The 15,284-nt window shown below is 33.1% G+C and overlaps 1 protein-coding gene across 2 annotated transcripts in view; it reads right to left on the minus strand.

The window, feature by feature from the left end:
• Positions 1-14,966, minus strand: part of LOC127873603 (uncharacterized) — a 35,132-nt gene extending 20,166 nt beyond the window's left edge. Inside the window, exons 1-4 of one of the 2 annotated variants that reach the window (XM_052417477.1) lie at positions 14,844-14,966; positions 10,477-10,597; positions 9,731-9,861; positions 9,209-9,473 (exon numbers count right to left, since the gene is read on the minus strand). In XM_052417477.1, the coding sequence (XP_052273437.1) occupies positions 9,334-9,473; positions 9,731-9,861; positions 10,477-10,597; positions 14,844-14,898 (447 nt within the window). In that variant the 5' untranslated portion in view covers positions 14,899-14,966 and the 3' untranslated portion in view covers positions 9,209-9,333. Of the gene's footprint in view, positions 9,474-9,730; positions 9,862-10,476; positions 10,598-14,179; positions 14,315-14,843 lie in introns of those variants that run through there. The other variant, XM_052417478.1, reaches the window with a different exon arrangement.
• Positions 14,967-15,284: the final 318 nt, after the last annotated feature.

Below are 15,284 nucleotides of genomic sequence, written 5' to 3' on the forward strand. Positions count from 1 at the left end.
TTATGTCACGCTGTCTTACCCAAAGGGCTTTTATCGAATCGTCACCAAGGAATTTGAAAATGTTTACTAGCATTCAAGACCAATCGACAGCAAATTTTCACTAAGCGAATAAGAGTTATTACCTTTGACGTATTACCCTTTGTTGACTTGTGTGAAAAATATCAGGTATGTACCTGAATTTTAGGTAGACCTCATTCAACGAAAGTACGATGCATAATAACTGCACATCTAGCTCCCTTTTTTAGATATTACCCTGTGTTTTCGGTTTTCTTTTAATATTGTCCGGATCATCACTTGTCTCTCTGCTTAAAACACACTAAACATGAATATTGTACTCCTTTTTAAGAGTCATGCCTCGTGTTTGATGTTTGTTCTTATATTTGTATAGTACATTTACATGCTAGCTGTCAACCAAATTCTGCAATAGTTATGTGTCAAGTGGCACCTTACGGGGACATTTGTAAACGATGAAAACATGAAGCCACACTATTTGCAGACTTGATACTTGTTTGGGCAAATGTGTGAGTCATCATGCATTGCCTCAGTGGATATTTCTCTATGGTATAAAACTAAATAATTGCCAATGATATCTGTTTCATGCATTTCTTAATATTTTTTTCGTCAGTAAAACATTGTTTAATTTATTTCTGTATTTGAGAAGTCAACAAATAAATGTTATCGTGTGCTGTGTTCAGACGATGATTTGAATAAATAAATATAGACTTGATAATGTATATATCTTTATAACAAATACCTGTTACGAACCTAAATACAAAATATGTTGTATGATTCGTTCGTTAGAGAGCACAACAACACGTAATGTCATTAAACGTGGCGACATTAAAGACCCAAATAACTATCGGGGAATTACGTTAATTAGTTGTTTTGCCAAACTGTTTACAAGTATAGTAAATGAACGTCTTAAACAATGTGCGGAAGCAAATGACATTTTCACGGATACGCAATTCGGCTTTAAACCAAACTGTAGCACAGTAGATGCATTTTTTTTTCTTATTGCCCTCATAGAAAGACAGTTGCAGAATAAAGAAAAACTACTTTGTTGTTATATTGACTACCGGAAAGCATATGAAGTCATCAATCGCGGTCAATTATGGAGTAAAATGATTAATCTGGCGATCGACGGAAAACTCTTGACCCTTATTCGATCCATGTACAGTGAAGTAAAATTACAGGTTTAACACATGGACTCACTGTCAGACATGTTCAATAGTAACGTTGGTCTATTTCAGGGGGAGATAACCTCGCCCATATTGTTTTCACTCTTTATTAATGACAATGAATTAAGTTTACAGAATGGAATAAACGCCGGCATGACATTAGATCAAATATCTATCTCTTATTATTCGCTGACGATGCGGTTTTATTATCTGAAACACAAGAGGGTCTTCAAGAGTCTGTATACAATTTAGAAACCTACTGCGATAAATGGAATTTAACAGTTAACATTGAAAAAGCCAAGGTCATGGTATTCCGAAAAGGGGGTTCAATCAGTAAAGCATTTCAATGGACTTATAAATGTCAAGAACTAGAAATTGTGAACAATTTTAATTACCTTGGAATTGTGATGTCAAGTGGTGGATTGTTCGTGTCCGAAACAAATACACTATATGGCAAAGCATTAAAAGCAATGCATTCTTTGTTAAACCTTACGAAAGATATGAACGTACTCATAAATACCATGTTTAATTTATTTGACGCAAATGTATCATCAATTTTAAACTATAACTGGCACGTTTGGGGATCCATCAAAGCGGCAAATATTGAACGCGTTCACCGTAAATTTTGCAAAAGACTATTAAACGTAAAAATGTCAACAAATTCACAATCGCTTTATGCCGAAGTTAGTCGATTTCCCTTGCATATCGACAGATTTGTAAGGGTGGTTAAATGTAAAATAGTAATACATTTTTTACAATGAAAATAAGGTCAGAATTATGTAATTATTGCTATATTTGTAAAACTATATGCATAACATTGTGAGATCACTGTGTATTAAACCATTCCATGTACCATTCTCACGCAATATGTTCACGAAATATGTTTATTTCGTGTTTATTTAGATTAACTGTTCTTTAAAATGATGTGTGTTTTTGTGTGTACTTCAACGCATGCTAGTATTTATTTATATGTATGTTAACGACGATGAGCTTCACATGCTTAAGTCAAAAATAAACTATTCTGTTCTGTTCTGTTCCGAAATGTCATTAAGGCAATATTGTCAGCATATATTAATCAAGACTGTTTTGTTTTGCCTTTTGAATTAAATATGAAAGAAGAGTTACTTGGTTTGACCAGCATGTAGTTTTAATGCATAAAATGTTACCAGTAAGCAAGCAGTTACAAATGAAACAAAGCAAAAGAAACGGGGGGGTGCTAATTTTCACACAAGGGCGCCACTCGACGTACATGGCGTATTAGAGGCCTTTATGCGGTGCAACATACATGTATTAAAGCCAAATTTGCATTTCTCACTATTCTTATAGGGATTTGAGTGATTAACCAAGATAAAAATCGATGTTATAATTGAATATATGTGCATATAGAAAAAATAGCCGGCCGTGGCTTTCATTATCAATCCTTATTTTGACATCGTATAAATATCACTTGAAAAGTTTGAATACAATTTTAATGTTCATTGTGGTTAAAATGTCATTGCAATATTGTTGTTAGGAATAAGTTTTTAATAAAACAAACCACATTTTCTGAAATTGTCCTTAAGTATGATATTAGTGAAACGACTTTTAATAAATTTCCGCTGCAACATATCACGTATTTTTTTAAACCATCGTTGCTTTTCCGTAGATAAAAATATATATCCCTGTCTGTCATATTATTAAATGCAGCGTATTTGTCCCTTAATAATGGCAACACGTGTTTTAGTTATCTGTTAATTTTAGCAAATGTTTGCTTAGATATCTGACTATACAGATACATAATAGGACTTTGTTCAATGCCGATTAAAACTGGCTTTAAACTGCGTGTGTTGTTTGTGAATAGGCATAGCAAATCCTAGTTTTGCGGATTGGAACTGCCCTCTCGCTATAATCACTACTGGGCGGAGATGAATAACAAAATCACGGACTGACCACGAAGAAAATCAAACAGCGAATGTTTTTCTTTGCTGAGGCGTTGATATCAGAGAAGCGACCGCGGCCGTCATCACAACTAACCGCAATAACTAGATCAAACAAAGGAAATAATGATGCTAAGGTAATGACATTTTTACGTGAAATAAAAGCGGAAATAAATTTTTTTATCTCTTATCTATAAATATAAAGTTTATGATATTTCTAGCACTGTGAACAGATTGAAAACGAAAATGTTACGACAAGGGACTATACGTATGAAGCAAGAGCTTTCAAATTTGTTATCGTATCGAGAGTCATTCACGCAGAAAAAAGAAACCTTTTCTTGGTTTTAAAAGGCGTGTAAGTAAAAGCTTGAAAGACACTGAACAGAAGATGCGAGGCCTTATTTCAAGTAAACTGTCATATATGCATGCTTTTGAGATTTAGAGGGCCCATAGGGTTGGACGTCAGTTGTCGGACAAAATGTTCGAAATATAAGGACCAAGAGATGCGACAAAAGGCGCGTCAAACTCTTAAATCACAATCGCAATTCTTTGTATGAGAGGACTTTATGAAAAGATTCCAATTACACAGAGGACGAATGTCTTGCACAAAAGTTAAGGCCAGAAACGAAGCTAAATGCGCATTGTCACGATTCGATACAGGTGTCATTGACGGTGACGTGTACACGTTTAATGAAGTTACAAAATCGGTCGAGGGTAAAGGCAAGTCACGTGTAAAGGGCGCGAATCGAAACCAGCAAAGCTTACAAACGGTTAGTCTCGTCGTAGTCATGAAGCAAGACAATATTGACAGTCGGAGCCTGCTTGCAACCCTGATCGTCAGCAAAGTGGTAAGCATGGATTGGGGGCGTGCCGCTATTCTAGGTTTGCAAGAGACTTGGGGAGATATCAGCGGACAGTTTTATAATTTATAAGAAGAATATTGTTGCTTTGAGAATGTTATAGTAAAACAAAGTAATGATGAATGAAATAGTGGAGGCATTTCAGTTTTTGTAAATAGTCAATTGACAAAAGATGGTATGGTTACACGAATCTGTTCGGGTCACCGATATATGAACACAGAGATGATACAATCGGAATTACCTATATGGACGAAAGCTTTTATTGTAAGACAAATTACACGGATTGTCTGTTGTATCTTGCAGGTAACCAAACGCTAGAACTAAAACAATGCTGGACAACATTCCTGCAGATAACATTGACATTATATTTAATTCAGAGGCAAGCTTCGATACAGACTTGTTTTAGCTACCCATAAATAAAACGGGACGCAATGTATAATTCATTCGGGCATACTTTACTATAATTATGCTTCGCTCATGGAATTCATTAACTCAATGGGCTAGTTACTTATGACCAAGATGGTGAGTTTACATGCATTACACAAATTGGAGCTAATTTAGTTAATTTTCACATTTTTCAACTGATTTAGTTCAATTTTGTTAAAATGTTCAATATTGTATCCATTCATAAATTTGACCGTTGCCCTATTTGCGCTAATACGATTTTTATTCGAAAAAATAGCAAACGAATGTTGATTTACCTTCGTCTCATTACATTCATAATAGCATCACTGATGATAATATTAAACTTCATCAATTTAAATGGAATAATGCGCTTAGGGACTCATTTGTTGATACTTTTATTATTATGTATTACACGTACAAGGATTACATTTAACATCAAACTACTTCACACTACTGTAGATATAAACCAGGGTCTTTTAACAATAGTATCAATTTATGAAAATGAAAACATGAAAGTCCATAATAGAACCAAACGACTTCACGTCTATGAATGGCAATATAAACCATGGTGGGATAATGAATGTGATATTTTGAAATAGTGTTTGAGAAAATTGCGTTTCACAAACTCATTATAACGTTATGTGTAAAAACAAAAACAATGATTACCAGCTTACTATGAAAAATAGGCTATGCCATGCACGTACTAATCCAAATGTATGTTGGCAAACAATTACAAGTGCAATTGTTGAAACAATCTTTACATTCTAGTTATCAGCAACAAATCAAACAAAGTGATTGGTTGAATCATTTCGAGAAAATATGCTCTTGATTGGAACTTCTGAAGAAGCTGCATTACCTAAATGTGATTAGTTCTAAATAGTTATATCACACGCGACCAATTAATGGTAAGTATTATTACTTAAAAATGGGAAGGGCGCATAATGCTATAGATCTAGAGTTTTATTATTTCACCGTAAATGCTATTTTTATGTCCAGTACTTTGCTCGCTCTTTACATGATGCAAAAGATTTTAAAGGAAAACTTCATAAGGTCCTTTACGCTATGTACTCAAATTTACGGAGTTGCCTGCGTGTCATAAATAAAATGTCACCACTGATTATAAGTGTACCATTTCTACAAGGCAAAGAGACGTAACTAGCACGATCATTTTTAATGTATTCATATATGAGTTATCCCTTTACCTTCTTGACCGGGACATCAAGGAATTCCCATTACTGAATATAGTCCAAATATACAATGTATAATAACTGCCGGGTTGTTACGAAATGCTCTGAAACCGTTATTGAACTACAGCGTCAATTAAATAGTATGTTTTGGGTTTTATTCTTTAGATACACATTATAAGAAGGTCTACGGATAAACAGTCATAAGTTATAATGTTAAGATAAACCGAAAGATAGGCGAAATAACAAAAGTTAAACGCGAGCGCCGATACATGGGGAATGACACGTGGTATGAGTATCAGGCGTTTCGTTATATCTATGTTTTGTTTGATATATATCACATTGCTATGTTTAAATGAACGACATATGATTGCGTTAACCACGGACTTCCTTAGCCATTTTGTTTCTTTAAGATTCTGGGTAAGATAAATGTTTGTAAACTGCGCTTAAATGATTGTGTTCATAAATTCCGTGTTTAACATATAACATTAACAAAAACAAATTTTTATAGAAAATTCATTTTAATTATTAATTACTTACCTGCTATCTAATTGCTTACTTACTCCGATCCTTCGGAATAAGAAAGCAATTTGATAGCAGGTAACGTAATTAAGCTATTTAAACTAAGTAAAACACAGGGTAAAAATTAGAGCGAGTATGCATTTACTTATCTTTAAGAACGTGTAATGTTTCAGAAACGTTACATTTAAAAAATAATGTTTGCGTACATTTTATGTTGCTTTCCTTCTCCTGTACTATTTCTGAAACAACCACGATTTTGCATTAATTTATATCTTCAGCAAACTATAAATGTAACCTTAGTTTAAACCTATTTATTTTAGATCGATTGCATCGAAAGTCTAAGGCTTATATAAACGCTCTCGAGTCCGTTTCCTGGGCCTAGAACCAGTACTTGGTGTCTATGGGGGAGATCTAAAGAACGCTCCCACGGTGGGGATCGAACCCATGACCTCCCGGTCGCTAGGCGGACACCATATCCATTAAACCACGGCGACCTGACCTTGTGTCATCATAGTGAAACGCCATATGTCATAGGGTTTAATCTTACTTACCTCCGTATTATAAAATAACTTACACTTATCACAGAACGTGAGACAAACTAACTTTGCGGTAAGACTTCGAACTATAATCTTCATTTTTATATCCCTTGGAAATATTTTTAAGTTCGTAAACGACTATCCAAGTAAAATATTTTTGAAATTATCTATACAATCCGATTATCTATACAAAGTCCTTTGTAAGACGCGCAAATACAAATTAATTGTTTATAGATTAAACAGCTATCAAACCGGAACAAATGCGATAAGGACATTTAAAACCACTGTGAAGCTCAATATGTTTATATTTACACAGACGTAATCACAATAACACATGGATAACACAGGGTACCATGTACTGAACAAAGTGAATGCGTTATGAGATAAAAATTCTTGGAATTATTGGGCTTGCTTTGTTAGGTTTACAGTTAGACTAAGAAGAATTGCTAGAGTAAAAGCACACGACTGACCGCTGAAAGGCTTGGTTCAGGTAAAAGATCCGCAACCCTCTCTTATGTTTATGTCCTTTTTATATCCAACCATTACTCTCATTATCACATAATAAAACCAATGACAGTCTGAAACGCGATTACATAGGACTGCTATCAAAAACAGTGCAGCATTACATACCCGACAAGGATGGAAAATTATGGCTGACATGATCCGTATATTCGTATATGATGATTCTTAGAAACAACAGCATAGTGCCATAGCAGCGTCGGTCAGAGCAACGGCCAAGCAAACCATTGAGGCATGGATGCCAACGAAGGGGAAATCAAATGTTGATGTCACGTTTGTGTCTGTGTTCATAAATAGCTACAGTCAATACCCTCCGCATCTAATGTAATTGCTTTAGGCTACAACACACTTTGATAGATAAATACTGTTTGTTATGTCTACTTAACTTACATAACCCACAAAAACATATTTCTGCTACGCTTGCCACAACTGCGAATATATGTATAAATGGTTTTGTTCTACCTGATCATAACTTTAGCATGTAATTCCAGGTCGATGTAATTCGTGGAATTTCGCATATCAATTTTATTATAATGATTAAATAAGACAGTCTTACTCTTTGGAAGTAATTAGCCAAAAGCATAAATGCGAGATGAAGGTAATGATATAAGCTCTTGTTTATGTTTTATTGTTTTATTATATTTTATGTTTTTAATCGATGAGTCCGAAAGAAGAACAATATCCATCACAAGCCATGTGACTTGGCATCACTGAAAAGAATCAATTTAAAAATCGCAAAATGATGATTTAAATATTGAATGCTATATGATGTATAACCTCGACTCTAAAGGTTTCAGCGAGACAAATTGAACAACAGATCCTCAAAACATATACTTTTTGTCGCTTTAATATATATCTTCATCTGGGATATCTCTGTATTTGATATTAACATAAAATGTCATAACGTCGAGATGGTCGTCCTGGTACAATGTATTAACACCGGCTTATTTACCGGCTTCTTTACGACCGGTTTGCAATTTTTAATATTGCAATTGCACGTTTACTTAGTTCTAAAGTTATACATGAAGGTTATTTATAAATCAACTGGAACCATGAAACCACAATCAAGTAAAATATAAGAATATGCAGTGTAAAGTACCTATTAAAAAGGGGCCAATATGGCTCGGTATCACTCGTATGCATCGAGAAGATCAATCATTTTGTTTTGTTAATCACTGTTAATCCCACTAATTGTTCACCTGTTATTTACTTCATTTAAACAACACGTAAGAAGAAGTAATTTTATGTAAAACCAGAAGATGCTGACGTACTTCCACTGTTTGCAAAAAATAACGATTCGAGTTTTCATTATTATTTGTAAATTTCCATAGTCTTAAAGCGGGTATATACGATCTTGTCAAATATTTATTAATTAATATAAAATGTGTAAAAAACTTATTATACATATATTTCAATATAAACTAAAATAAAAGTTAAGAAGAACATGTGTCGAAAAATGCTGAATAAGCCAGATATTTAATTCTGAAATCGAAAAAGGCTGTACAGCCGAATTCGCCAGCATGTATATCATGCATGTACGATGTGAATCTAAATTTAGTTTAACGGTTCATTTGAAATTCCTGCAGCGATATCGATTCATACGACACACGAACACTTACTAAAAAGACGAATGCATCGGTTATTGTAGGAAAATAATTACGAATTATCTTCGTCACAATCGGCTCGGGGCGCTAATTTGTATTTGCTGTATTTTATGAAATTCGTCTTAAATGTATCATTTTTCTTGCATATTGTGTGTTATTATAACATATTTGTATCAATATTTTACAATTCAGCACATATAAAAATCGTATATACCCGCTTTAAGTCACAATTAGGAAAACAATCGAATTAAACTGATATATATATATCTATGTATTGAACGGTTCTTTACTTTAGTTACTTATCTTACGAGCATAACAGCAAAACAAACAAATACCACAGACATTATGTGTATTGATCAAATGAGGTATACATGCCTTGCCAATGGCGATAAGATTTTGAGGATGTAGACAGTCTACTCACTCTAGGACAGAAAAGACGAGGTAAACAAGTAATATAATATAACCGAAAAACAAAAACATACTATTTAGATTGTGTTAAAGAAATGTTTAATATGTATAGTAAAATGTTTATATATTGAAAATAACTAAATACATTATAAGAAACAAATACACAATACACAACTAACATTTCATCGCATTTATTAAACATCACTTAAAGGCTTGCTCGTATGACGGCGGATTGTCGCCCCCGACTTGGACGTTGTGTGTCTCCAACGGGAAGTGTTGTTGTCCACCAAAGGTCATGCTCTGGTTCACATGAATATTGATGGCCGCTCCGTTGGCTGGAACTGACATTTAACAAAAAATATGTCACAAGTAGAAAGCTATAAATGAAATTAAGAATACAATTATAATCAAATATGTGTAGTTAAGTATTATTTTGCTAAATATTAACGATAATCTAGCAACATGTTGTTTTATTTAACCAGTAATGCTTTCCAATTGAAGCATGAGTCCATCATGTGAATTACCAATGCAATGTATGCACATAAATCATACTGGCAGTTTATTGCAATAACCAAAGTAGTATTTAGCGACCTCATACCTGCGTCGACAACGACGCCTTGATTGCCCATCGTACGTCGTGAACGGCACACGAAGAAGAAAATAATTGCCCCAACACTGAAGACGGCAGAGATACCACCGATTATTCCATATGTCGTTGCATCGTCACTCCTGAATACATCAATAAGGATTAAACAAGGATTTTATAGAAACAGACGGGCCCCATGTGATCTAAATTACAACCATCTCGTTGAATTAACAACATGTAAGTGAAATAAACACTTAACTTTCTTAGCTAAGTCGATTTACGTTTTTTAAGCGGTTTCAATAAAATGACATTTAAGTTTGACCGTAAATTCCCTTAGCTTTTGGATAAAAACATTTTATAAGATCGGTAACCATGCGCTACTGCTTTTACCATTGCATGTTATTGACGGTCTTAAAACCTAGAAGACGAATGCACGAGTCGGTGAGCTGTTGCATTGTTTTAAAATGGTTAAATAGACATGTATACTTAAAAAAACATATATATATACACAAATATAAATATATATATATATTATAAATCCATGTCATTTAGCGAGTGACGTTATGCACAGAAATATCACAACGTCAAAACAGATTGTATATTTTTGGGCACTGTCTATTCGGAATAATTGTTGTATCTATATTTTTGCAGACATATACAATATGAAGTAGTGTCCGAACAGTAATAATTATTACGGTATATTAAACTTTAGAATCGACATTTGTGTAGGGAGACAATACACTTAAAAACAATCTAACCCGGACGCAGTTTCCACTTCGCAGCATTTTTTGAAGTCATATTTCAAATAACAGCATCCAGTTTGACAGAATATCACTGACGTCTCGTTTGCGACGCAATAATCGCCAGTCCCTTTGACACCTGCATATTTATAACCATTAATAACTAAGGTTATATATTGCAAACAGTACACGCGTCTGGGAACGAGATTTTGAATCAAGTGTTAAACGATGACTTTTAATGCTAAGCTCAAACTATGAAAGTGCACCATCATACAAGTCAAAATCTGAAATTTGAGCGCTTAATTCCTAATATTGGCGAAGTTATTAAATTGCATATATGCTATAAGCCTTAATACCTATTTTGTACAATTTACAAAGAACAACAACAACATAAATTTGATTTGATGCTTTTCAGTACATGTTATAACCTAGGTTGTGACTGCAATTCTGACCACAAATGCTTTTGTAAATAGAAAAGCACATAACGATACATTAAGGCGCAAAATATATATTTCCCAAAACATCAAAATATCATTGTTGTTTTATAAACGAACAACAGCAAATTCCATATATTTATTATGATTTCATGGCCACCTCATACCGTAAATACCAGTAAATGTAAACGGATGTTTGCTTTCTACACATGCATTTTTACACATGCTATGTTATTGCAATAAGTAAAACAAAGACAAAACTTATAAAAATGTATGTATCGGTATAATATACTGTAATATTTACCACATATGACTAGTTTTTACTGAAATGGCATAATTTCAAATGTTCAGTTTCTTTGTTATAACATAAAATAGTAAATAGGACAAAAGTGTATACATAAGATTCCCTTAACATCCTTTATCATGCTTATTTTGTTCATGTACATATGGCAGACTGATTAAGAAAACAGATATACTTCTATGCCATTTATGTTCTACAAGTTCACATTTATCGATCAAAATGCACTATTGTAATTATTCAATGACATATGACGTGTTAAGTCTTCAATATGCGACTTGATCTGTTTAAACAAAGTAATGTTAACACAATATATCTTAAAACTTATAATCTATACACAGTCCAAACTGACAACTGATATAAACTTAGTAATCCCAGTCTGCATTGGGATCGGCAAAATACCTGAAATGATCAAAATAAAAATGTATGATCACTTAAATGTTGCCTTTTACCAACATATCAACAATACATCACTACATTAATAAATACCGATTTGTGAACAACTTATCGAAATTAAAATCTTTCTAACAATGTTACCTTTGCCAATATGGCCATTTTAACGTTTTATTTATGAAAGTATAGTATAAACATAAAAAACATATTATTTTTGCATAGATACTTGAATCTAAACTGTGTACCTCCATGTGTGCATAATGAACGGAGCATAGTATTTATTTTATATTATATATTAAAATGGTAATATATAATATATTTATAACTGATAACTTGAGCATACATGCATCCATGACCGATTGAAAATAAGGATAATATATGCTGATTTCACGGTTAAATCTTTCTTGGCATGAGAGCTTCATTAAGACTTTTTTATAAAAACACAACAGTATGTGTACACTTTTGTAAAACATGACCATACCTTTGCTCAAAATAATCATTTATAATAATTACAGGAGCAAATAGTATCAATACTGAACACATATAAGCTAACCAATGTGGGTGTTAATAATGTCATTACTGCTGATTATGAGCACATTTTTTGGTGTTCACACTTCTTAATTTTGCTCAATCTGCATTTTATATTGCGGATCTGATCGGACAAGTACTCCGACATCATGGGAGTCAACTATTGAAGGAACAAGATATTGACACTAAATATAAATATATACCAATATATGTATTAACGTTGTTTTTGTTTTACAATTATGCCTTCTAATTGTCAAAAACCAACAAATAATCGACATATGCACTTTCAACTGCATTAAAATATACGTGTTTAGTTGGTAGAATAGCGACATTCAAGTTTTGCAATATCATTCTAAACAATTAACGAAATGTTTATACAGGGAATACTGTCATTACAGAATAGCTTAACTTCAAATAATAATTTAACACTAGTTGTAGACTTTGATAACTTCCAGGTAAAACAGACAAAGAAATATCGTCTGTATTCTTCATTATGACAACCGAAATTGCTTATACGTGCATTTTGATTGATGAAACACATTACAAAAAATATAACCCCTAGAGACAAACATTTACTTGTTTTGTTTAACACATACAATAAAACTCCTGTCTTGACGTTTATACAAAATTGACAATGTCGATCCTTGCCCTACTATACCGATAATTATATACGATGAGATTAATTTACACCAATGACAATAAAAGGAAAATGCAGAAACCTTTAGTTCCATGGCCTGAATAATATCGGTTAACGTTTAACTTCAAAAGAAAGCTATTGTTTTATTGCAAATGTAAAAGACACGGAAAAGATCACAACCTAACGTTTTAAGGAAACGATGTAAGCGCCTAAAGAATCAAACTCGCGTACCCAGCCATATACAGTACATCTACAGCATATACAGTGCATTTGAATACGCTGCATGATAAACAGTACAGTCACAGTAACAACCATTATATCTCAGTGATAGGAGTATGCATGTAACTCGTTACTGAACAAAACGTGAAAATGGCACGTGAGTATTTGTTTACAATATTTACGGCGACACAACGACATTTAGGGGTACACATTTATTTGTGAGCCTTCTTTTTTCAAAATACATGTAGAGACTACATAAAAAACATAAGTAAAACAATAGATGGCCCTTTAACTTTAAATCGCTTGTTTAATTGAATTGTGCATTTTTATTATATAATGACGGCTATATTTAATCATTTGGTAAAGAATTAAACATTCTAAATACAAAGTAATTACGATATAATCTTGAGTTAACTATTTTAAGGTGACTAAAAGACAAATTCACATAAGAACTTTGTTAAATCATAACAGTTCCTTTTTCTTGAAACGATCCAATAATAGTATATACAGAAAAAACGTTCAACTGTTCTCAAATGATGTTTGCAAAAATAAGCATGTTTCGGGATGAATCGCATTTCAAGGTCGGATATTTGCAAAAAAACGAAATACCACAATGGTATGGTTAAACAACATAATTACATGTTTGTAAAACATTCGAAGGTGATGCAGAAATGCAGCGAAGGAAATTATTTAGTTGAACACCTCTGCTGGGGGACAGGTTTGTATTCGATGTTACTTGAATTATGCGCTTGCTTGTATTCTATATCCACACAGTGTTATTCGCGTCTGTACGTACGAACGTTCCTTAAGGTTGTGTACTCTTTGTTAATTATTTATATGCAAATGAACGACCTAATGGAAGTTATATGGCACGTGCATAGCTGTAATGTAATGTCGCAACGGTTTCATACAAACAGTAAATGATAGACGACAATCGTTAAACCTCTTCATGCGTGGTGTGCAAGGACAATACCTTTATACATATGCAATGCTATTTAAACACGACTGGCATCCTGTAAACCATAACAAAGCACTATATTGATAACTTAAAGAATTAATTAATTATGTACGTGCTATTCTACGTACGTAGTTTGGTTATGAGTGTTATGTCGTCTATTTATTTGTAAACGGTTTGCTTTACTTAATATTTCTGTCATTTTGGTTGACTTTGAAAAATAATATGAATTCATATGTAAATTTGAAGTTACATACCTTTGAAGCTAAGCAAAATGCCTACGTGAAGTAAATTTAATCTAAACATATCCCTGTTATTATTCTGAGATTCCCGACTAACAAAATAACGAACAAATTGAAACTCTTCAGCTCAGCCTATGCACACAAGATAAATAACAATCAATTGTGAACGAAGATCCAATATCAGAGACGGTAATTAATTACATCGTTTGCAAAAAACTATTTAACAATGGGCAATGCAGTTGTGCCCTAATCGGTAATGGGTGTATATTACCGAACAGTTTATTTGACTAAAGCATATACAGCTCATCGTTATTGACATAAACAGTAATAATATACATGCGGTCGAAGTAAATGCAACACACACATCATTTCGAAGAAAAAGTAAGAGGATAACACTCGCATTAAACTGATTTTTTCACCAATGGGCGATACATATATCTATATAGTTATATTTATTTATATCTTTATATACAGTGTTTAAAAGACTATCAAACATTCATTTACTAATTGAGAATTAAAGACGATTCAATTAAGCATGAACGTGTGTTTCTACGTACCTCGTTTGGTAATGTGTGGTACGTTGTCGATTTATTTGTTAATGGTTTTCTTAATTTAATATGTCTGTCATAATGTCTTTGGAAACCAATATAAATGCATGTATAAAAATGAAGGCACATACCTTTGAAGCAAAGGAAAATGCCTACGTGAAGTAAAGTTAATCTAACCATATCCATGTTATTATTCTTTGATCCCCGATTTACACAATTTCAAACGAATTTAAACTCTTCAGCTCGGCATATGCACACAAAATAATAACGATCAATTGTGAACACAGATAAAATATCGGAGACGGTAATTTAATACACAGTTTGCGCAAAACTATTTAACAATCGACAATGCAGTTGCACCTTAATCGACAATGGGTGTACATTACCGAACAGTTTATTTGACTTAAGCATATAAGCATATGAAGCTCATCGTCACTGACAAACATAGGAAATATATTCATGCGGTCGACGTAAATGCAACACAACACAATTTCGAAGAAAGATCCATTTAATAATTAAAACAAATGAACAATTATCGTACGAATGGCACATTGATGAAGTTAATACATTGT

The sequence above is a fragment of the Dreissena polymorpha genome, chromosome 3 (genome assembly GCF_020536995.1).
Source record: "Dreissena polymorpha isolate Duluth1 chromosome 3, UMN_Dpol_1.0, whole genome shotgun sequence".
Lineage (NCBI taxonomy): Eukaryota > Metazoa > Mollusca > Bivalvia > Myida > Dreissenidae > Dreissena > Dreissena polymorpha.